At 39.8% G+C, this 23,473-nt stretch overlaps 2 protein-coding genes across 2 annotated transcripts in view; one reads left to right on the top strand and one right to left on the bottom strand.

The window, feature by feature from the left end:
* The first annotated feature begins 6,817 nt into the window (after positions 1-6,817).
* On the top strand, positions 6,818-10,718 carry LOC118741709 (peptidyl-prolyl cis-trans isomerase, rhodopsin-specific isozyme). Its single transcript, XM_036473680.1, has 4 exons — positions 6,818-7,262; positions 7,785-8,008; positions 8,083-8,183; positions 10,464-10,718. Exons 1-4 carry the CDS (start codon positions 6,986-6,988, stop codon positions 10,564-10,566), a joined length of 705 nt encoding a protein of 234 aa, XP_036329573.1. The 5' UTR covers positions 6,818-6,985; the 3' UTR covers positions 10,567-10,718.
* Positions 10,719-10,902: 184 nt separating this feature from the next.
* LOC118741975 overlaps positions 10,903-23,473 on the bottom strand; it is a 109,217-nt gene continuing 96,646 nt past the window's right edge. The window contains exons 13-21 of the mRNA XM_036473941.1: positions 21,920-22,069; positions 21,354-21,858; positions 18,843-19,078; positions 18,232-18,411; positions 17,690-18,158; positions 16,715-16,842; positions 12,437-13,359; positions 11,980-12,364; positions 10,903-10,962 (exon numbers count right to left, since the gene is read on the bottom strand). Of these exons, the coding sequence (XP_036329834.1) occupies positions 10,903-10,962; positions 11,980-12,364; positions 12,437-13,359; positions 16,715-16,842; positions 17,690-18,158; positions 18,232-18,411; positions 18,843-19,078; positions 21,354-21,858; positions 21,920-22,069 (3,036 nt within the window). The remainder of the gene's footprint in view (positions 10,963-11,979; positions 12,365-12,436; positions 13,360-16,714; positions 16,843-17,689; positions 18,159-18,231; positions 18,412-18,842; positions 19,079-21,353; positions 21,859-21,919; positions 22,070-23,473) is intronic.

Raw genomic sequence — 23,473 nt, 5'->3', positions numbered from 1 at the left:
GTTATGAAACGCATTTCAGAATTTATATGTATGTTTAAAAGAGAAACCTTTATAATAATAAAATACATTAAATATTCAAAAATAAGATAATCCTTCAATTAAACGCAAATTTTTAGGGGAATCTGTGAAGGTGGTAATAGACTCTCTGATCATCGACACTATGGCTTGTCGGCACAACGGTTGTTGATGTTTTAACAGTATAAAAAAGAGTTCTTAGGGAATCAGCTAGAGTCACAGTCGTTCCGGTTATGTAGACACGACCGACGTGGGAACGGCTGTATATCGTTGTTCTAGCGACTTAGGGTGGTATTGCGAAGCGATTGAATTTGGCGAAGCGCAAGGATTGACGGACGCAACATAAATATGCATTAGGAGTGTTCGCTTGGCTTGTGCAATTTCTTTCCATCGCGAACACTCTTAATGCCTTCTCTGCCTCTTAATTCGCTTCGCAAGTGATAATACCACGCTCTATAATGTAAAGACCTTTATTGGGCCAGAGTTACGTGGGTCCTGCGCGCCAGTTGAAGCTCACCATCGTCCACAGGTGGTGATTGGACACTGATGACGGCATTCATAGGACGGGAGTGTGTGTATTCAGTATTAGCGGAATGCCGTTAATAGGCTGTCTGTACGATCCCCGGTTCAACGGTTGTTGTAGGTAGTGCTGCACCTCGTTCGTCAGCTCATAGAGATGGCTTCTGACGTGCCTAGGGGGAGGCGCCGCATTAAGAAAGTGTCTGTTCGCATGCTCACGTCTGTAGAACCCTACTAGGAACTGCATGCTGTTCCCACGGCAGCCGGTTCTACGTACCCGAATGACTCGGGATTTTCCCCACCAGGGGCTGTTGTTTTGGCGATGTATTCCTGATTAGTGCGGTGAAATCTCTTAATCGCAGTCGGCACATCGTCGGGTTCAGTTGTTGGGGGTGACATTTGTCTAGATCGCGTCTGTGAGTTCGAGGTGACCGAATGGTCAAACTAATATAACTTAGAACCGGCCGGCCAATAGCCGTGTACCTATGTTGTCAATCACCTTTCTTTCTCTTTGTCCCAAGGTCTGCCAGCGAGCTATTTGAGAATCTTGTTGCATCTCCACTACAGCCGGTTCTACACCCCTGAATGGCTCGGGGTGTTGTCCCGACCAAGGGCTGTTATTTCAGCGACTTAACTCCGTTAAGAATTTAAAATAGCGAATGCTACCAATCGTTGTTCGTCCCTGGAGCAATGCCTTGAAGCAGAGAAAACAGCACGTCGTCTTTGTACTGTTTTCAGAAGCCGTTTTAACATTTTTGAACTCGAATGATCTGCGGTTAAATCGCAGCAGATTGTTAAAGACCTCAGGTGTTCGTTTCTCAAGAAATCGCCGCGAAAAGCCTCATACCCAATTGCCAAGGCGGGGTAGAAGTACTTAAAGTGTTCGGACGTCTCATCCTCCTCAAGGCAGGAAGGGAAGATTAAGTTAGGTTAGGAGGGTGTGTGTGGAATATTCCATACCTTCACTCGGAGACAGAATTGTCCATTGTGAGTGCCCTCTTTTAGTGAGTGTTAGGAGGAGACACGTATGTACTTATAATCCAAAGAGTAGCTTTAAGTCATTATTCTACAGATCCAACAGTTCCACCTTTGCTACCTCGCCCAGACTGTTGAAGAAGCGTGAATTTAAGTGCTTGAGTCGCTTCGTCTGTATACCTAGACATCGACACAGATAGTGGTCAATTGGCTCTTCCTCATCCTCATTATGGCAACCTCTGCAGAGAGTACTTGTTGGTATTCGCCACCGTTGAAGCATTGGTGCTAAAGCACAGTGTCCTGTGATGGCGCCGGTAAGGACTCTTACTGCAGATCTATTGCCTTTCGGTAGGTCACCTCCTGTCTTTTTCCTAATAAGCCGCGGCGATAATAATCTTTTGGCCCCACAGTCTTCCCATTTGTTCCACAAGTCATCTGTTACGGCCACGGTGTGATCACTAAACGGTTGTAGTACGGAGCTATCCGCTTCTTCATTGGCATCTCTGAGCCGACTCATTCCCTTCAATACTGCTATGTCCGGGAGCCATCACAGTTGATACGGCTCAGTGACGCCAGCGTGGTGCGACTTTTCCAAACAATTCCCGATTTCACTATTTGAGATCCTTGTGAAAGTCATGTGTTTATGCCACCAGAAGGGACCAGTTAATAGTACCACAAGTTGTCTGCAGTTCTATAGGCTCAATGAAAGCAAATACCTACCAAGACCCTCTGAAATTATTAGTGCTGTCCACCTGCAGCCTCCCGAAACCTCCCAGTGATTTCTGAGCGAAATATTCTATCAGTTTTTAATGCTTATATGGCCAGAGGTGGGAGTGCTATAATTGGTTTCGGACCGAGGAATAACAGGTCCGTGCCCTCTTTGGACCTGCATTTCCAAATTAGTTTAGTTGCAACGCTGCACAATGCCTTGAGTGCTGCTTGCCTCTCATTACATACATATAAATTCTTGCACCTAAAATATTTTCCACCACGTAGTGTATGGCCTCGTGGAATGCAAATTTGTCGGCTTGAAATACCGAGGCATGTTTCCCCAGAAAGAGAAGTCTAGATTGTCCCCGTTACTTCCGAAATAGAGTCTAGATCCGGACCCTGCACGAGTTTTGAGTCGACAGTAAAGTAAAGGGTTAATCCAGCACTCAGCCTAAGATAAATCGATATTCTAGTGTCTCCTGCGGCTTTGAAAAGTCATTGAAGTCTAAATCTCTGCCACTAGCAATTTCCGTCTCACTCCACACTGTATCTTACCAGCATCCAATTTTAAGGCCTTAAGGGCCTCCCAGCGTATGAAAATATTAAGTGGCAATAGGTTTAGCAGTGACTCCAGAGCAGCCCCAGCTGTTGTTGGGAAAGCTGCCGTAAAACATACTGTGATCGTTCTTTAAAATTTGGTAGCAGAGTTGCTCCGCATCCTTCCGCTCCGGGCTGGCATTAAGTCCAAACCCGCATCAAAAACCTATTTTTGCTTCGAATGATAGTACATAGTAGTAGTCCGTACTATGCTTCGATTAAGTGCAACTCTAGCACTGGATGGAGCCCCCAGGGATGCGTTCCACCCTTAGTTTACATAGGGAGTACATCACATAGTACGTCGCCCCTTGTTGCTCAAGCCATACGGCACGCCCTGCCTCCACGTTATCCAATCTGCAAAACTAGCCGGCGCAAGCAAAAACCCAAGGATCCGTCTCGACTACACAGAGCTCACCTGAACAACAAACCAATCTGAGCATTTCACGTTCGCACTCTTTGGAAGAAAGTCAGTGAAGTCTTCTTTCCCGGACCCAGACTTCGGTTTCACAGACCGGGAAAAAAGCTTAAAGCCAAACAGTCTGACATTCCTAATGGGGAAAAGTCTGGAGCGCACGGTCGAAAAGCACATTATATCAAGATATTTTTGGTGAACAGTTGGGCTGATATTGAGTGGGCGTTTCACAACGATAAATTTGACTCTACATATGTGCTTTGTGGCAAGAAGTCATGAATCATAAAGTAGACTCACTTTATGTTATCCAGAAGATTGCTGACTGCGCGGGATGAAGCTAGCCAAGCCTAGCGGTTTCCTTGTTAATAGAAATGCAATACTTCGTTCACCTCCAAGCTTACGCGGATAATGTTTGTCCACTATCCTTAGGGAGGTCTATGTTAAGATACAGAGAACGCTGAATGAGATTGGCGTATGGTTCACTTTGTAAGGTATTGCTGTCAACCCCAAAAGACAACCCTAGTCTTGCTTACACGTAAAAGAAAATTAGAAGATCTCAACCTCAACCAGTACTAAGAGGCGTAACATTAAACCTTTTGGATACCAGGACACGGTGATGTTCAACTCATTGAACTGGCTGATTAATTGGCGAACTGTGGTTCTTTGGAGCGTTCAATTGGACTGGAGCCAATTTAAGGGCCAAGCATAGCCAATCAAGTAGTTTTGAAGATGAGATGCCCTTAGCTGCTTATAGTTGGGCAGGAAATACTACGTAAATTATTTTTACGGTTGGAAAGACATTATAGCCGATTCCATTCTATCATAACTTACGGGCGAAGTATCGGAGGTGTCATCAGAGCACCCCGAGAAGTGAGCGTTCATAAAGATCTTCTGCATTTTATTACATGAAGCTGTCCAGGCACCGTTAAGCTTCTGGATAGAGTTTATACTTAAAGACAGAATATTTCACGGCCAATTGGTTTCAGAATTTTGTGTCCCATGTTGTTATAGAAGTTTGTAGGGTTGCCAAAAACCTGTTTTCTTGGCTTGATAAAAACATTTCATGCTGATTTTCCTCAGTGCTGAAATCGCAGGACTTCATAACTTTTTTTTTGCTTTCGGAAGGGTTCTTGTGCAAGAGGCCCTGAAAGCAGCATTGCAGACATTTGTCACAAAGTTCACCGATCTATGAATTTTAGACGATGAGTGTTCGAGAGAGTCGCTTAATCAGGTCTTAACGATAAGCAGGACTTATGGTGAGAAGCGTATTAGTTGCAGCTTTCTCACTGATAACGTAACTGGTTACTGAACTATGTGAGGGTCTGGCCTAACCCAGTCGATTATTGATACATTTTTACTGTTGTACAGTCGAATCTATTAAAATTAAGAACTAGGTAAGTTTTTTAATATGTATAACAAAATAGGCTCAGACTGGCTTAGACTAATTATTGAGCTTTTAAATCAAGTTGCATTGCTCAACAAGCAGAATTACGTTTAAATAAAGCACAGAGAAATTGATGTGACTTTAGCTTCCGACGTTATCACATATGTATGTATGTACATACATATATATATCCATTTATTTATACTGTGTATGCTAAATAACAGTACAGCAAATAGTTAAGTTTACGTGTAGTTGCATCTTCCACTTTTGCATTCGTAAAAGTAAGTTAGAACATAACTACATACTCATAGAACACTTTGTTGTTGGCCTTCGACAAGAAAGCTCAATACTACGAACGAATCAATCACATGTGAGGGGTGGTTCGAATAGAGTTATCTAAGACGAAAAATGACAAATGATGCCAATAAAAATACTGATGTATAAAGATTATACACCTTGGATGAAATTGCAATTGTTTATACATGCATATTAGGGTGGGTCTTAAAAATATAAACATTGTATGTTCTACGTACAAAATGACAACAACCACGAAAATTTGAAAATTATAAAAAAAAAATTTAGTAGGTCGCCGCTGCAAAGGTTTGAAAAAATTAAAATTTATTTTTTTCACATTGTTTTTTAAAATCCCAGAGGTTCTACAAAATTTTTACTTGAAATCAGAGAAATTCGACATATTATTTAAACTTATTCATGTAAATTCATAAAATCACTAGGGCGGTTCAGGATCTGAATGGAAAAGGACGTAACAAACATCATCGTTGAAATGCAAAAAGTCATATCTAATAAAAATTCACTTTTTGATTTATATGATGGATTTCATCGAATTACAACTCCACACATCATTTTATGAAAAAAAAATTAAAATATTAGTCACGACTTTTTCCATTTCATTTACGATGTTGTTACGTCTTTTTGCATTTCAGTTGACGATATGCTCTTGGATTTGCATATTCGTTGCATTGGTAAATTCACAACAATAAAATGCACACGGTTGCCATGGCAGCAAGCAAAAACTTTGCAAATGCAGTTCCAACTGAAAATCGAAGACTATTTCCACAACATCCTGAACAGCCCTGAACTTTTTTGTCGAATTTTGCGATTAAAATTTTTTTTTCAAACACTGGTAGTGATGCCTAATTGCATTATTATTTTTTTTTTAATTTTGAAATTTTCTTGGATGTATTTATTTTGTACGTAGAACAAAATTAAAAATGTGGCCCATGATATTGTTATTTTTAAGGACCACCCTAACACATACATACATACATATGTACAAAAATATACATATTTTTTAATTTCAAGTCTGGTTTCTGATCCATTTTTTCAACGGCTTAATTCTCTGTTGCATAGAAATATCTTTTTGGACTAGTGATTTCATTGATGCGTTGCGCTCGCAGTTTTTGCTGAAAACGTCCATGTCTTTCGTGCATCGCTTCTACAATCTCGTGTCTCACAGTCAACTTAATAAGGAATCGCTAGTCCAAAAAGTTTTCAGTATCTTTCGCACCACCTTTGAAAAATAAATACAAAATATGTTACATAGCCGAAACTATTAGAAAATTTACATGTTACCATATACATAAATAAAGAAAAAAAAAAATCAATTTTACAATCTTTTTGCGCAGACGCGGAAAACCAAATTTGTATTGACATAAACATAGATATATACATTTGTATGCATGTATGTATATATGACAATCAAAGGCACAAAAATGCATACATATTTATGCAGGTAAAAGCATAGGTTTACATGTGCGGATGCATATCGATATGCATGCACATTAGGGTGCTCCTTAAAATATCAATATGGGGCACATTTTTAATTTGGTTCTACGTACAAAATAAATACATCCAAGAAAATTTCAAAATTAAAAAAAAAATAGTGCTCCCTACCAGTATTTGAAACAGTTTTTTTTTTAATCACAAAAATTCTACTAAATTTTGAATTTGGTTAGCTATAATTCAGCGTGTTGCGGAATATAGATGAATAACTTTCAATAATATGTAAAATTTATCAGATTTCAAGTAAAAAATTTTCTCAAATATTTGCGATTTAAAAAAAATATATATGTATATTTCACGCTCTGAATATCCTTATTTTGTACGTAGAACAAAATAAAGGAGTGCGCGCCTCATACAAAATTTAGATGTTGATATTTTTAGGGACCACCCTATTGTATATATATACATATCACTCGCGACTTATAGTAGTCGTAAGGCTTCTCGCGTATTTTCCAAGCATTTCCACGCACCCTCAATCAAATATCCACATCAGCCGTGTTAAGTTCGCCGCATAGTTTCCGAAAAATATTGTTAAAAGAAGTACCCGTATAAAAAGTTTAAATTTTGCTATGCAACTTTACCAAGTTTTACTCGGGTTTGTTTACCTACTGGCGGCGGCACAAGCTCTCAGCTTTACAGTGACTTCAAAAGTTTACCTGGAAGTGAAACATCAAAAGAAACCCTTGGGACGCATAGTTTTGGGTTTATTTGGGAAAATTGCACCAAAAACTGTCACCAATTTCCGACACATCTGCTTGCGCGGCATTAATGGTACCACTTATGCGGGTTCAAAATTTCATCGAGTCATAAATCGTTTCCTTATACAGGGTGGCGATATTGTAAATGGTGAGTCTTTGGGTGTGGTTCTTAAAGTTATTGGAATGATTCGTCTGGGGGAGGAAAATGTTTCGTCAATTTTAATTGAATTACCAAGCGTCACTTCTCTCCTCAGCACACCTACTTTTTAATTGTGCAAAAATATGTATGTGTACATTAGGATGCGTCACCCTACATAAAAAAAATTGCTACTGCTTTTCCATCGAAATCATTAATCTTTTGTATTATTTTAAGTCCGTTTATGCAATTTTTACCATTTTTATTCAGACCTTTTAAGCTGAAATCCTTATATCATCTGAGGTGAGCTTTTGGAAGGCAAATATTTTTAAAAACTAATTTTATTTATAAAGAAAACTCGATTTTTGGGGGTAATTTTAAATCGGTCCACCAATATTTTTGCGTAAGTCTTAAAATATAATCAATTTTATGATGACGGTAGAAAACTATAAATTTTTTTTGGTGATTCACCCTAATGTATATATGTTTGTATTGTGAACCAATTATTCAACTTTATAATCACTCCAATTTCAGGCGATGGTACTGGTTCGACGAGCATTTATGGCGACTATTTCGAGGATGAGGCGTTAAATGTCGAACATAATCGTCCGGGCTATTTGGGTATGGCAAATCGTGGTCCTGATACTAATGGTTGTCAATTCTATATAACTACCATTTCGGCGAAATGGTTGGATGGCAAGCACACAGTATTTGGCAAAGTGTTGGATGGCATGGATACGGTGCATGCTATTGAAGATGTCAGTTTCAGCTTTGGAATAAACAAATAACCTTTTTGGAAATTAATTTCATAAGAAAATCTCTTAATTTTTAGGTTAAAACTGATACTGATGATTTTCCCATAGACCCCGTTACCATTTCCGATTGTGGTGAAATACCAATTCAGCCTTTTGAATTCTATCCTGACGATTTTAAGTAAGTATTCAAATAATGTTGACAAACAAATGAAACAAAAGAGATAGATGGAGCGAGAGAAAATTGTTTAACCTTTAAAGCCTAATCTTGAAAACTATAAAATCTATCTAAAAATAAAATAAAAGCTACTTCAAATCGGCCGATGGGCTCAAAAGATTAGAGGTGCGTATTAAAACTCGCTAGGGACCCACCTCGATTCCGGATCTGAGGGACATTTAAAAATGCTTTCTTGGCAGCCAATAATCTCTGAGTGTATTTCAGCTGAAAACTTTATCAACCAAACAAAGGGCATCAACTCGTTTGAACCGTCCAAACCAGCTGGTTTAGCCGAGATTCAAGCAGTAACAGGGTTACCCTTTGTATAGTTTTAGATCGTGCCAAACGCAGCCTACATCCTCAAAGCGTGGGCCATGCCGAAAGTGTTTCTTATAGCAATAGGATAGAAATACTTTGCTCTAGACCTTGAAGAGATCTCCAGACATCTATGTACATCTGTCACATGTTTACTCTAAAGGCAAATTTGTGGATATGTCCATGCATCAAATTGTTACTTCTATTGCAGAGTAAAAGCTCTCTCTGCTCATCGCTGTTCTAGACTAAACAATTCCGACATCCGCTTTACCGCAGGAATTTCAACGACTCAAAGTTGGATGATAGGATAGTAAGTAGTGTATACTCGCAGAAGCTTTCATTTAAACACTTCCCGGGGTGTACTCCAAAGTCTGGCTCCTCCATCATTAGATACCTTTGGTTACTCGTGGGCATCTGAGTAATTTATAGATGCCAATGGGTTCACCGGTTCTTCAATCCCTATAAATCTCTAGGTATGGACGTTATTTTTTCCGGCGAAATTCAGTCGGCATCTGGCATTCGGTGCCTGATGCAGAGGAAGTCAAATATTTGGTCGATGTTCTGGACAGGAAGCTAACATGGTTTCGTAATGAAAAGAACCGTTCTAGGAAGGGCTCAAATTTCCCCCATACACCTGCAGACCAGCTGAAAAGAATAAAAAAAAAAACACAAAATGGGATTGTATAATCCGACGCACTGATAACCTTCTCCTTTTTCGCAAGTCGGTTAACAAGCTGACAAAGTTTCAAAGGATGTGATTTACTCCCAACGCAGCCAAGAGTTCTAGGGACCCTTTCTTTACTTTTTACCTGTGGATTTATGTACATATATTGGACACCACAGGCAAGGTGTAAAATTATAAGCGTTCATTCAAGAACGCCCTACTTCAAAATTTGATTCAAAAACGTCCTAATTCAGAATTTTATTGAAAAACACCCTATCTTAGAATTCTGTTCATAAACGCCCTATCTCAAATGAAAATACATTGAAAATAAGCTGAGATAGGGCGTTTTTGAATCGGCAGCTGGGGTAGGGCTTTCCTCAACCAAATTCTGAGATAGGGCGTTCTTGAAAAGTTTTCTGAGGTAGAGCGTTGTTGAAAAATTTTCTGAGATAGGGCGTTTTTAAACTGGCTGCCAAGATAGGTCGATCTTCCACTCAGCCATCGATATAGTAGTCGAATGTCGTAGTTTTTCTATGAGTCACTAGGAGCCTTTGCTGAATACCTCTAATATTTTCTTGAGGGTGTGGCTTAACTGAGCACATATAGCTTCTATGATTTTGCGACCATTTCCACTTCTAGGAGAAAAAAGCGTATAAGAAATCTTTATTACGGTATTGCAACAGACCCGAGTCCGCCAAAGTGTGTCTTAGATCGTACAACCTTACAAGCAAGCAAAAAAAGTTCGCCGTATACCGCTAAGTCTAATGAAGTTTTGCAAGGTAAATTGCAAAAAAAAAAAAAATAATTACTGGAATAATCAAAATACTTCCTTAGCAAAAGTTTAATGATTTTGGATGAGAATTAATTTATAGACATTAGGGTAGTACGTTAGGGTGATAACAACTGAGATGTGGTGGGTAAGATCCAACTGTAAATGCCGAAGATATCACGAAAAATGTAATAAGGTAACCCATACTTTCGGTAAAAACATTTTTGTTTTTCTAAATTGCCTTGCAAAAATACTTTAGACTCAGAGGTGTACAGCGAACCTTTTTTTCTCCTTCCAACGTTGGATGAGGGCAGCCCTTGATGATAATCTTACCTAAATAATTACAAATACATATTTTGGTTTTGGAGAGGTCAGGTTTTAAATGAAAGTCTAAACATTTCCCTTTTTCACCAACTAGGCAAACACTCGCTACTAAATAAATGAAAAACTATCAATAAAAAGTATGAATCTAATTTTGTTTCCTTTTCCTCTACAGCATAATGAGCTGGGTTAAGGCGGCCGGACTACCTGTAATGAGCTCGTTCATAGTGCTGCTTATTTTCCATTACTTCTTCAGGCAACTAAATATGTACTGTTGACGCATGCAAGACCTTGTTGGAAATGAAAAATATATGTGAAAGCATTTTAACTAAAAAAAATAGTAAATGATATATTTAATAGACAATTTTACATTTGAAAATACATATAGATATGTGCATACATTAAAAATCTTCGAAATACATATTGTAAATATTCTACATATGTAGGTATTCACACCTTCCCGGTTATCAGATTAACTCGTTAAAAATAATTATCCGCCAGCTTATTTTATTGTTGTAATCTGAATAAAAAGTATAAATAGGCACATAACCAATTAACCCGATAACCAGTCAGGTGTGAGCACCTACATTATTTTCATTAAATTATTTTCAAATCTAATCACGCTTAGCGATGAGGCCACGCAGCAGTATAGGCAAAGTGGGGCCCAAATGTAGCTATAAAAAAAAAGAAAAAAATAAAAAAGGTTAAACATTAAATTCATTTAATTTTCTTAATTTTTTTAGGCCCAGTACATGACTTTTTTATAACCACTTCGGAAATAGTTCAGGATCATTTGGTGACTACTTTCGAACAACCCCCAAAATGATCATGAACTAGTCCCGAAATTAACCTGGAGTGGTTCTGAAAAAGTCCTGAACTTGTGCCGAAATCATCTCGAACAAGTCTTGAAACGGTCCGGAAATTGTCCCTTACTTGTCCCAAAATGATCGCGAACTAGTACCGAAATGGTCCCTTACTAGTCCCAAAATTATTGCGAACTAGGCCTTAACTAGTGTCGTAATGGTTCTGAAATAGTCCTGAACCATTTCCGAAAACAGACTCGAAATGGTTCTGAACAAGTACCGAAATGATCCCGAAGTACGCCTGAACTAGTCTCAAATGGTCCAAAAACTAGTTCCGAAATGGTTGGGAAACAGTCGTAAACTTGTCCCGAAATGGTCCAAAAATAGCTCCGAAATAGTCCACAAAAGTTCCCGAAGCGATCCCAAATTATTCCGAACTACTCCCGAAATAGTTCTGAAATAGTCCTGAATATGCAACGGTCGAAAAAGTGGTGTACTTGTCCCGAAATGATCTCGAAAAAGTCTTGAAACTGAGCCAAAATTTGTCTTCATTAGTCCAAAAATGATTCCGAACTAGTCCTAACCAAAATGGTTCTAAAATAGTACTGAACTAGTTCCGAAACGGTTTTGGACTAGAGCCAAATTTATCCCAAACTAGTTCTGAAATGTTATTGAAATAGCCCGGAACTAGTCCCGAAATAATCCAGAACTAGTGAGAAATGGTCCTTAAATAGTTTGTGAACTAGTAAGGAAATGGTTCCTTACAGGTCTCGAAATGGCCCAAAATTAGTCTCCGAAATGGGCCGGAACAAGTTCCGAAACGGTCCTGAAATTGTCTCGAGTTGTCTACTTCCTTAATAAAAACATGTATTTTCATTTACAGCTTACATCAATGTATAGATAATCCTCAAGTATTTGTCCCTCCTCGTAGTACTTCGCTTCCGGTTTAAACAAAATTACAAGCCTCGCTTCGCCGCTATAATAGTTCCGCTTGCTGTTACTGAATATTTTGCACAAAGTAAAGTGATGCTTGTGATCTTCATATACCGATTTATTCAAGCTGTTATAGTAGTTCTGCAATTCTTTGCGCTGCTTAGCGTCCACTTCCAAGCGCGTATGCTGCTCTTTACGATCCAAATCGAACGAATGCGCATGCTTGACTTTCGGATCTGTTTCTGTATCGATAATACGCTCAAAAAGATTGCGATAGCGTTTGACCAATAAGCTGGCCGATTTCTTTTCAGCTGCATAGAATATATAGTCGTGATTCTCACTACGTACAAAGAAAGTTAATTCAGCGTGCGTAAAGTTAAATAACAAACAACAACTTTTATAGTTTTCCTACCTCTTTTTCACTTCGAAATCCACATACAGCCCAGGTATTTTCACCTCTGTGCGCACAGATGCAATCAGTTTGCCAGGTCCATAGAAATGCAAATCGATAACGAATTTTCTCAATTGTCCCAATACCAATTGATTCATATTGAATACAAAACCCTGCTGCTGAAATGGTAGCGGTTGTGTGGTGAAGTGCTTGAGATTAATTGGCATCGATTCACCATAGCTGCTGATCAGCTTCACGTAATCCTGATGCACCTTACGTAAGAGTAGCGCCGTTTTCGTATTTGCTTGCAATTGCTTAATAAACTTTTGTGTCTCGATTATTTGCTCCAACACGCTTGCATGCGGCAGTTCACCATTATTATTGACAATTACATAAGTTTTCATCAATTGAAAGAAACGCGCTTGCCGACTGCTCGTAGTGCTCGTGGTGGCATCTGTGTTTATGCTGCTCAATGAATATTCAATGGTACGCCGGCTGACATTGTCCTCCTCCTTGGGCACTGGCAAATCTTCGTCGAATTCGGTTATCGATTTGAATACATCAAAATAGTAGATGGCGCGTAGTAGTTCATATTCGTCTAAAATCTCGAAAATCGCCTGTTCGGGACGTTGCAATTTCGTGGTTACTGCAATTATGGGCATTATACCCTGGCCGCGTAATTGTATTATCTGCTCTTCGCTCTTATTCGCAGTCACTTGAATTTCATGCATGAATTGCCCGGAGAAACCCATTATGCCTTCGAACCGCAGCAGCGTTGACTTAAATTTGCAAATATCAAAAGTTCTATTGTCAATAATTTTTGCATAACCTTGGAAGAGCCGTTGACTTTTGTCCACCACTGTTTTGTGACTTACACTTACAGTGATGGGATACTGGGTGACGTTGATTATACGCACAGAGGCATTGAAGAGTTCATACCAAGGCTGAAAGTGCGCCCAGGAAATCGGTTAGTTGAGATTTAGAAAGCGTTTGAGAAATTGAAGACAAGAAGAAGACTAAGGAAATAAATGCCCATCTACAAACTTAGAACTTTGACCGTCAAAACGAAGAACCAGCGATCTTTTCAATTAAACAAGGATGAGTGAAATAAAACTATGCGAGTGCTTTTTGGTCGGAATGGCAGGACCCGCCATCGTCTACACGTCTGAATGACCTTATATTAGCATTGTGCCAGCTCTGCTGTTTACTGGGAATATAGGGATGTGAGAAGCACTTAACGAACCTCACTCATCTAGGTGACACTACCCTAATTAGAGTAACATATAACCGGTCTTCTTTGCAGGGAACAATAATACGTTCTACTCTTTGTGGTACGTCAGCTCGTGGAGTACTGCGGAAAGAAAAACCTTCCGCTGAACATCGGCTACGGTGCGAACGCTGACAGTGTAGAGTAGGTCAGCAGGTGCATGAACCGGAGGGGTGAGTACCTACTTATAAGTTAAGACCGCAGGATCCAAAATACTGGCCTTGGAACGACATTTGCTAGCAGAACCAAAGCAGAGGTCCTCATAACTTTTGGAAACAGACTGTCGAGTGCTCTGACCGTACTGAGTCTAATGGCAAAACTACTCAATTTGTGTTAGGAGCTGAGGCCCGGGACGGTCGTTCTGGGAGAAAACCCTGGCAAACAAACTTGACAAACCTTAGCTATTTGCTTAGCAAGGACAGCTAGCCTTTACCTCTAGCTGCTCCGTAACCAAACAAAACTTGGTGATCTCGGAAACTCTTAGCGCTAAGCAAGGAGTTGCATATGCTTTTTAACAAAGCGCACATGCTCACAAGATGCTGGGATGAATACTCAGCTAATTTGATAGAGCACAGTCAAGAGATGAGGAAGGCTAAGCAGCGCCTTTTCAGAACTTTTGTGTTGGTACCTCGTCTAGCCCCGTAGCTGCGAGATTTCGCGAACGCTTGGCTGGATGACGTACATACATAAGTCAGGCGAGCGATTAGAACATCAAATCGTGCCTACACCAAGGAGCCCACGCCCTGCTTTTGCCCACTTCCCTCATACCACCTCCAGTGAAGAGGAGACGGAGTTCCTAGAGTTTAGATCTTCTTCATCAGACTTGAAGCTGACAAAAACCTTATTCACCATTGCTCTCGTCCGATAACTAAAAATCCCTCAAGGTATATAAGTAGCATCAGCCCAGTGCTGTTGAAGGGTCTCCCAATTCCGTAGCAAACGCTATTAGAGACAGTCTCTCTCTATATTTTGTTCCTGGGGTAGAGGAGAGTTCGGGTAGTTTTCTTTTCAACCGTCTGGAGAAGAGACTATTCCCCAGAAAAATCCTTCAGGCACCACGATGTTCCCGATTCCAGTTGCAGCAATTCTTGTTTGAAACAGCTTAGCTATCCTTAGATTCCATCTGCGGATAGTCAACTGCACATTACGTTTCTTTATTGTCGAAGTGTCCCCCAATATCGAGAAAAGCGTAAAGTACTGTTCATCTACACCATAGCAGTTTCTGTGGACTTTCCTGCCCTATATATGTGCTGGTTGGGATGCAAATGAGCTTCAGAGTATTTGGCCTGCAAGGAGTGTACTGTCGACTCGCTGTGGAGCTTAGTAGCGCACGGACTTCTACAAATCTTCTATGACAATAGTTTCCACTTCCGAGGGTATGCGGATGACTTAATAATAATTACCAGATGGAAGTTCGAGAGTGCCCTCTTCGACATAATATAAAAGAGGCCTTAAGTTTAGGCTCACACTCAAGTGTGAGCGACCTATAGGGCAGTGGTTTGGGATTTAAGAACTACTATCTTAAACTTCGCAGGAGAAGGCTTTGGATGAGGAAAAGTTTTATCAACTATAAACATGGAAAATCTAGGATTTAAGCTTCTATTAGTCCTCTTTCCAAAATTTATATGAACTAGTAGTTGCTTTTGAGTTGAAATTTAAATGGAGCTTTGCAGTCAAACCACTTAGAGTACCTCTATTGTGGAAAGGCATATTCAGGCGAGTAATACACAAAGGGTTCTAAAGGCACATAAGGCATTAAGGCAGACAATTTTATAACAGAGTATGTATCTGTGCTTATGGGCAAGTACTCGAGCATTTTATAACTGGAAGTCTATGCCCTTAGTTGGTGGGCAAAGATTAATTTACGTAGAAACTAACGTATCGAGAGAGTCCGAATCCTTCACGAAAGTCAGGCGATACTCAAACCTCTGTTCCCTTTTGAGGTTAAGTGATCTAGTTTGAATGCAATGAGAAACTCAACGCCCTTTCTGAACATAATGACATTCAGCTGCTTTGGGTACCAGGACATAGTGGAAAAGAGGTAGCGAACGACTTTGCTAGGAATGAAGCGGCCTCGACTAACACAGTACCTGAAGCGTTCCTTGTAGTTGGACCAAACACCATCCGAGAAGAAAGAGATGGTTAACATAAAAAAAAACACCGACGAAGCAGCACAGGACTTCGCCAAACCAAAAGCATAATTTATGGGGTAAAACTGAAGATAAACATATCTAATTAAACTCGACTAAGCATCCGCATAGGTTAAGAATTTGGTCAAATGATCTCTGTCGTTTTTTCGACTCAACACCAGCTGTTTCAAGAAGACGGGAGAAAAGTCTAGACTCAATGATTTTAAATAAAATTCTAAGACTAAACCTTCTGGAGAGTATAGGACTAGAAGCGGTATTGTGGAGAGTATAGCGCAGGTCTCAGTTCATACCTGTTGTTTTTATTTCTCTATCCAGCTTTCAGAGAGATGAAAAAGAAACAAAGTTCCCCCGAGATGGCTCGGATCTATGGCGATTTATCAAAGTTGAAGTAAAGAAAGACAATGTAATGTATAAACTAATACGGGCCTCTTTTATCATAGGTATCGAACTACCCAGAAGTCACGCTCCATTTCACCGTTCTACGTAGATATCAAATCCCTAAACTCGATCTTAATTAGTTGCGACCAAAACATATCCACCGCCAAAAACTTTTTACAGCTTTCTAAAGATTTTAAAAAGTCGCGCTCAGAATAAATGCTCCTTCTGTCCGCCATTGGACCAAATCAGTTACGACCAAACCATTTCCTGAGTTGGAAGCTTTTTAAAGCTTTTTATTTTTACTTTTCATATAGTCGCACACAAAGTAAAAATTCCTCAGCCGCCACTACTCTAAAGCGGTGTCAATTGGAAAGAGCTTTTACTCTCTTCGCATCCACATAAAATCCATTGAAAGGTTAAAAAAGCTCATCCCGCAGACATGTTTTAATCTTCACTGCATGGCTGTAAAACAAAATATTCTGTAAATTGTGCTTGATTTTGTACCTTGACTCCGAGATACACGCTCTCCGATGAGAATTCCATAACCTTTTCCAAATTTACCAGCGTAATGCCGAATTGTTGCGGACAACTGCCAAACGTGTCGAGTATAAATACAGCCGTTTTGGCATAACCTGTTAAAAGCAGATATAAAAATGTTTACATTCACCGTACATCCCTAAGTTTAAAATATTTTTGCAAGGCAATTCAAAAAAAAAAATATTTTTAATTTATGCCGAACCTAGTGTTCGTCCTTTTACATTTTTCGGTGACACCTACATTCGGCAAGAAAAAACTTTTTTTTTCAAATAGTTCTACAAAAACTTCGATATATCATACTTTAAAATCCAACTGTAAATGCCGAAGATATAACGAAAAAAACTAGAAGGACGATCTCTACGTTTGGCAAAAAAAACTAGTGTGTCCCGCACTAGTCCCAAACTAAACCCGAAAAAGAACTCAACTAGTCCTGAACTGCTCCCGAACTAGGCCCCGAAAAAGTTCCGAAGTATAACAACTAGCAGTGTTGCTAGAACAGCTGATTAGATTTGTTGTCAAATGTACTATTCCCGAATTCGTCTTGGTTTACGCGTGACTTCCGCCTGGTTTTTGAATCAATATATTATTATAAAGCTATGCAACGAAAAGTTGTAGACGGTAATATTTTCGTTGTGGAATTCTTTTAGTAAATACTACTGTAACAGCTGTAAGCACAGGCCGTTTGTAATGAAAAATTACAGATTTTCTGCTGGGTTGCTCAAGAGTAGTCACAAAATTTTCTGCTGCGTTAACGCAAGATTTACCCATTCCGGTTGTAAATATGTTTACACATAAAAAAATTGTTCGAAATTGCTTTGCAAAAATACTCTAGACTCAGGGGTGTATTGCGAACAGTTTTTTCCAGTACGGTCTAATGTATATGTATGTATTTCTTCCAAATAATTAAACACGAATAACTCTTAAATTAGTATGAAAACTCACCTGGTTTGACTGGCGGTAAAAATAGCGCAGATTTTACTTCACTGAATTTCTTCACAAATCCACTCTTTTCTAAAAAGTGTATGGTGCGCTCATTGTCGCACTCATCTAAACTCTCTTGCGAAATATCGTAGGAGTCCTCCAGTTTCAGACCATGCAAAATGCCATCCAAAGTTTTGTTCACGAATTCGCCCGAAGTGCAACGCTTCGCACTCAAACAAGTATTACCCTCTTCAACCAGATTCACCATATAACGTTTATGTTCTAAATCCAAATTATCGATGAGTTCATCGATGATAGTCGAAATGCCAATTGGATCCTCGAGTTGTTTCAATTTGCAGCGATATTTCTGATAGCGTAAAGTCATATTGCGTTGATAAATTGAATCCTCATCCGTATCATTATCATCAATGTCCAACATGCGTATTATTTCGGAGAGTATATCAAGTGAAAATTTGTAGGTGTCATCGTACTGCGGAGAAGTAGAAGTTAGTTTGGAGGGCTTTATTTAATGGAAGCTATTTTTTTTTTTTTTTAAATCTTACATCTGCGACATATGCCGTCTTCTCTTCGACTTTCTTCCATTTGTACTGTGCGTCCAAACAAGATATATTTCTTACTTCCACATAAGTCAAAGTTTCCCTTTCACGTGTAAATATTATCATATCCGGTTGTGTGATTCTCAATTCTGGACTGCGGATTATTAATTTCAATTGCAATGATCTCTGTGTACAAAAGTTGGAGGGAGAAAAGTAGTAAAATTTATGCGATAAATTTGCTTTTGTCTAATTTTTTAATCTACTTTTTCATTGTAAATTTGACCGCCCTATTACCATGTCATTGACAAAACCCATCGCATGACAATAGTCATGGTCTTACCTACTGCGCCTAAAGCTATGCCGTAAATTGATTTTAAGCGCTCTAAATATGTCAACTGTCATTGTTATCTTTGTTTATATTGTGCGTTATAGTTTTAGGTGTAGTAGGTAAGACCATGACTATTGTCCTGCGATGAGTTTTGTCACTGACATGGGAATGGGGCTGGAAGTGTGCTGAGTTCTGAGCTGTTGCCAACTACAGTATTGGATTCGCAATCTCTTTAACTGAAAAGCAGCGTTTGATTTGCACTTCGGTGTTGGAAAGGGGGGTCCATTACCTGATATTTATTATCTGCCTCACAGAGTATGCGCCCATCCACGGTGGTGCAAAATTCTTCACGTATTGCCGATTTATGTAGCGATATTAAAATCTCTTTCTCTTCTAGGCCATTCATGGTGAAATTAATGACTTTAGTGAAATGGTGTTCAAATAACTGCTTGATTTTAAATGGCCCCAAAATTTTCAGATAGACGTTACTCTGCACATCACTCATGTTCTTTAGGCATGCAGTGGCTGGAAATTAAACATTTTTTTTTAATTGAATTGAGCTTATTTTTGGCAACACAATAATAATTTGGTCTTTAAAACTTGTTCTTATTTTCAATGGACATATTCCTGTCTGAAACATGATGGCTCAAGTTCAACTAAAGGCATGCCTGTGAAACGAGTTGAGATAATAACGTTGGGTAAGGCTATGCTGGCTGTCCCGTAAATTCCTCACACCCTAGGTTTGTTTAGGTTATGCAGGCAACTCTGAAAAGACACCACAAAGGCTCATCACAATGCCCAGTAAGATGGTTTCCCCAAGCTTACCCTAAATGTCTCTAGCGAATCCTAGTAAACCCTCCAATGGGACTCTCCCTAAGCTGTCTAGGCTCCCGAAGTGTTCTCCAATAAATTTAAGGAGTTATTTTTTCGAGTGCAGGGCATTTGTGGCACAAAGCTCAATAGCACTGTTGAGAGAAGTGTTGGACGCTAGTATTCCTGTAAGAAGCCATAAGTTTGGCTCTGTGAGCCTTAGTAAACTCCGTCTTCTTCGTTCAGCAAGCCGTGGCCAGAGTAAGCGCGATACAGCGCAAGTGCTCAGATTAATCCACCTGCTACTGCTGGTTGCACGGGTCACTTTCTCAACTTGTGAGGATAGGAATTGCAGCGGAGGTTTTACGATCTGGATCGCTTCCCATAATTTTATCTCTGATCTTTTTTTAGCACACTAGTCCGTTTCCTCATTTACAGAATGACCTAGCAAAGATTGATTTTGTGTTTTTGAAGATCTTGTAGGAATCTTCGGCATTCCTTAATGCATATCGAGTCAGTCATTGTAGACCCTAAAAGGCTTTGATGCCGGCTTGACTGTCAATAACGTAGGCAAGCTTAGATGGAGCTTGCCTCCATGTCAATTTTATATACTGTAGCCTGGAAACCGCTGCAGTGATTAGAGACTCTATAGGACTCTTTGAGAAATAATTTCTGAGGGAATTCGTCAGGTCCTGTTCCAATGTCCATTTTATTAAGCTCCCAGTCACTTCTGTCGGGAAAATGGATTTAAAAATTTCGGTCGAATCATAGCTACTGTACTCCACCCCAACTCTGTCGAAGAAAGTGGCGTAATCTTTGCAAGTTTTTCGCAGCCTGTTAGACGCCGTAAGTGCTAGAGCGCTTTTAGCTGCGATTTTTTTCACGTATAAATATGTTGGTGAAATATTCAGGAGTGTATCTAATGCCCCCTGGGGTTTTGAGTAAATTTTGTACAGGCATGCTTGTTAGTTTGAGTCAAACGCCTTCTACCAAACCAGCTCGTCATGGTGGGGATAGGTCTAATTACCACCATGGAAACCCATGTATAATATAGGCCGTAGCCACCAGTCTTTCCCATAGTGTGGCTGTATTCCTTACTTCGACGTTTCCTGTAATCAACATATCGTCGATCTAGAGAATGATCGGTAGATCCAGTCCCACGGGAACCATGGAGGAGTGTATGAATGCCAAATTAACATTGTTAAAGACGCCTTCCACGTCTATGCATTATCTTGAGGAAATATCATAAGAGGCCGATGGACCTAAACTCTTTTGCAGGGCTATGACTTTTCTTCCCTACTTTAGGAATAAGGATAGCTCTTCCTCCCTCCTTGTCTTTGAAATATGACTATGAGGAGTATAGCTGGTATGATTCCATCCGGTCGCGGAGGTTTATCTAGTAGCCCAAGCTACTTTATCCTCAGTGACGATGTTGTCAACTAGACTCCCTTGCCTATAAGTGTTAGGGGTTTCTGTCACAAGGCTCCGTAGTGCTACCAGATACATTTATGAACAATTAATCTGTACTCACGAACCTGAAGCCATGCGAATTGCCGTAGACATTTTCGCCCCTTGTCGATTGCTGATTGTAGGCTCTGTAGCCGGACTTCACAAGTACTAGAGCCAGTCTTTGTCTTATGAAAGCTGGACGCTCGCAAATTAATGTTACTGTTTCCTCGCGAAAGATGCGTTTCCTATACTTCTTGTCTTATTACTAGCAAGCAGCGCCATCTTAGGAGTCTTACCAGATGTCTTGACTCTGTTCTTTTTATTGATATCGGTAAGTTTTCTACCGTAAGATCTCCACATAGTCTTTGAACCCACTCCCGAAATGGTTATAAAAAGTCGTGTACTGGTCCCGACAAAATGTATGAATACAATGAAATTAAATTAATGTTTAATTTCTAACCTAACCTATTTATGTATGTACATATGTACGAGTAACTGTACTCTAGCTGGTACTCACGCCTTTTTATTTCTAAATACTTACCCAACACAGGATGATCTTTATAAATATGCGTCCTATTATACTCCATCTGTATTAGCTTTTGACACCAATGTATTTCCGGTTCCACAAATGTGGCTGTAACTGTAAAGCGTGTAGTGTGTACCTTCAATTTGCAATCTTGATCGATTATTCTGACACGAAACTCATTATATATTATGCCAGCGTCACAGGAATCGGCTGTTATATACAAAGTACCCTCGGATTGCGGTTCGAGACATAAAGTTTTCGGTGAAACTGTCAAATGGCCACGTCCAAGTTCAATTGCACATTTCGCTAGATTATTGCGTAACTTGTCGATATAAAAGCAATATCTATGTTTGCCATTATTTGTTAGTTTTACTTCTTTTTTATATTTTGGCTCATTCGTTTCGGTTTCGTACTTATTATCTTGACAATTTATCATTAGTGTACCACAATCGTGGCCATTGAAAATATTCGGTTCCATATTGATGGGTGAGCCCTCTACGACGTAGGTCAGTGGTACTTCCTATGTAAGTGAGTGAATAGAGTTGAAATAGGTTGGCTGTGGTAATATAAATTCTACTCACAATGGTAGCGCTATTCCTAATATTTATGACTAAAGTATTGTGATAAGTATCCGCATCGTAGTACTTTGAGAAAATTGAAACATACATGCCTTGGCCCTCTGGCGAAAGTACGGCGCCACTGGGTTCAATATATTGGTATTTATAGTTTTTCTAAAAAGAGATAAAGCATAAGGATTCATCAACATTTTATGGAGATTTGTTGCTATTTATGTATTTTTAAGGGAAGACCAAACGGGGTTGCAATGGGGTATGGAGGGGTCGCCGTTGCATTTGTTTTAAGTATTCGGTTTAGGGATTTATTGAAGTCTACAGTGTCTGTTCACTAGGAGGTGTATCTGCAAGCGGCTGTCTGTTTTGAAGTCTGTTCTGTGTGTGCGCTGAGTTTGAGACCCACTACACAAAGCAAAATTCCACCGTAAAATTCGAATAAACCTCGCGTGAGACCCCTTCTTTTGATGACGACCACAGTGAGACTTTAGAGTCCTATGAATTGAGAGATTTCGCTGACCTAAATGGGGTTAGATCGCCGAAACAACAGGCTTTGGCCTGGTAAAACCCGAATCATTCCGGTACGTAGAACCGGATGACGAGGCCCAGATGTTCCTCATTAAGGAGCATAACAAAATAAAACAACTTCTGGACCCGACTGCATACCGACAGGCAATAAGAACAGAAGCTTTAGATGGGTGGGTGGAAGCTGCACACTTCCTGGGCCTCCCTTTAGCTGAGCCTGTCGACAACGTTGATGGACAAGCCGACCGGAGAGGGGTTTACTAGCCGCTAGAACAACAACAACAACAACAGAAATATGAATTGAAGGTACGAACTTGGAGTGAGTCTACCCTTAAAGGCTCCACTGGGTTCAATGGGAAAGAGTTTCTTTCCAGCTACTTGATGACCTCAGAAAGACTAAAGTTGACATCGCCGCCATCTAAAAAATGGGATGGGCGAGGTAAGATAAAATCGCTGGGTACAACACTAGAGCTTCTATGAAAATCAGCGCAATTTCGGTGTTCGATTTGTGGGGGAATAGGGATTATGTATATATGTTCCCTAGTACTGACATTCACCCCGGTGGACGAGCGTCTAGCTACAATCCGTACCAAAGCGAGGTGTCAGAAGATCTCTTTTATGAGTGCTTGGAACGTACTTAAGAGCGCTACCTCCATAACGAAAGGAAGGGACCTTTGGTCCCCACCGTTGGAGAATTCAGTATACGCGATGAAAACTCCGATTAGGTTCATCGACTTTGCTATACCCGAAGCATGGTCGTCTGTAGTACGAGGTTCCAGCATGAAAGGATTTGTCAGGCTACATGGCTGCTACAGACGGGAAAACAAAAAACAAATCGATCACGTTTTAATAGACAGACCCCATGTTTTCGTTGTTCTTTGATCACTTTTTGGTAAAAGTAAAAAAAAGGAATGCTTAACGTCGAAAAGCTGCAATCCCAACAGGCAGCCGGCATCCTCGCCATTTGATCTCTGAAAGTACTCTTCAACAAGCACACATATGAGACCTCTCATTACGTACCACCGCCGAAGAAGTAGTCGG

The sequence above is a fragment of the Rhagoletis pomonella genome, unplaced genomic scaffold (assembly GCF_013731165.1).
Source record: "Rhagoletis pomonella isolate Grant_MI unplaced genomic scaffold, Rhpom_1.0 Rhpom_scaffold_00006, whole genome shotgun sequence".
NCBI classification, from domain to species: Eukaryota; Metazoa; Arthropoda; class Insecta; order Diptera; family Tephritidae; genus Rhagoletis; species Rhagoletis pomonella.
This window is presented reverse-complemented; position numbering and strand designations above follow the sequence as displayed.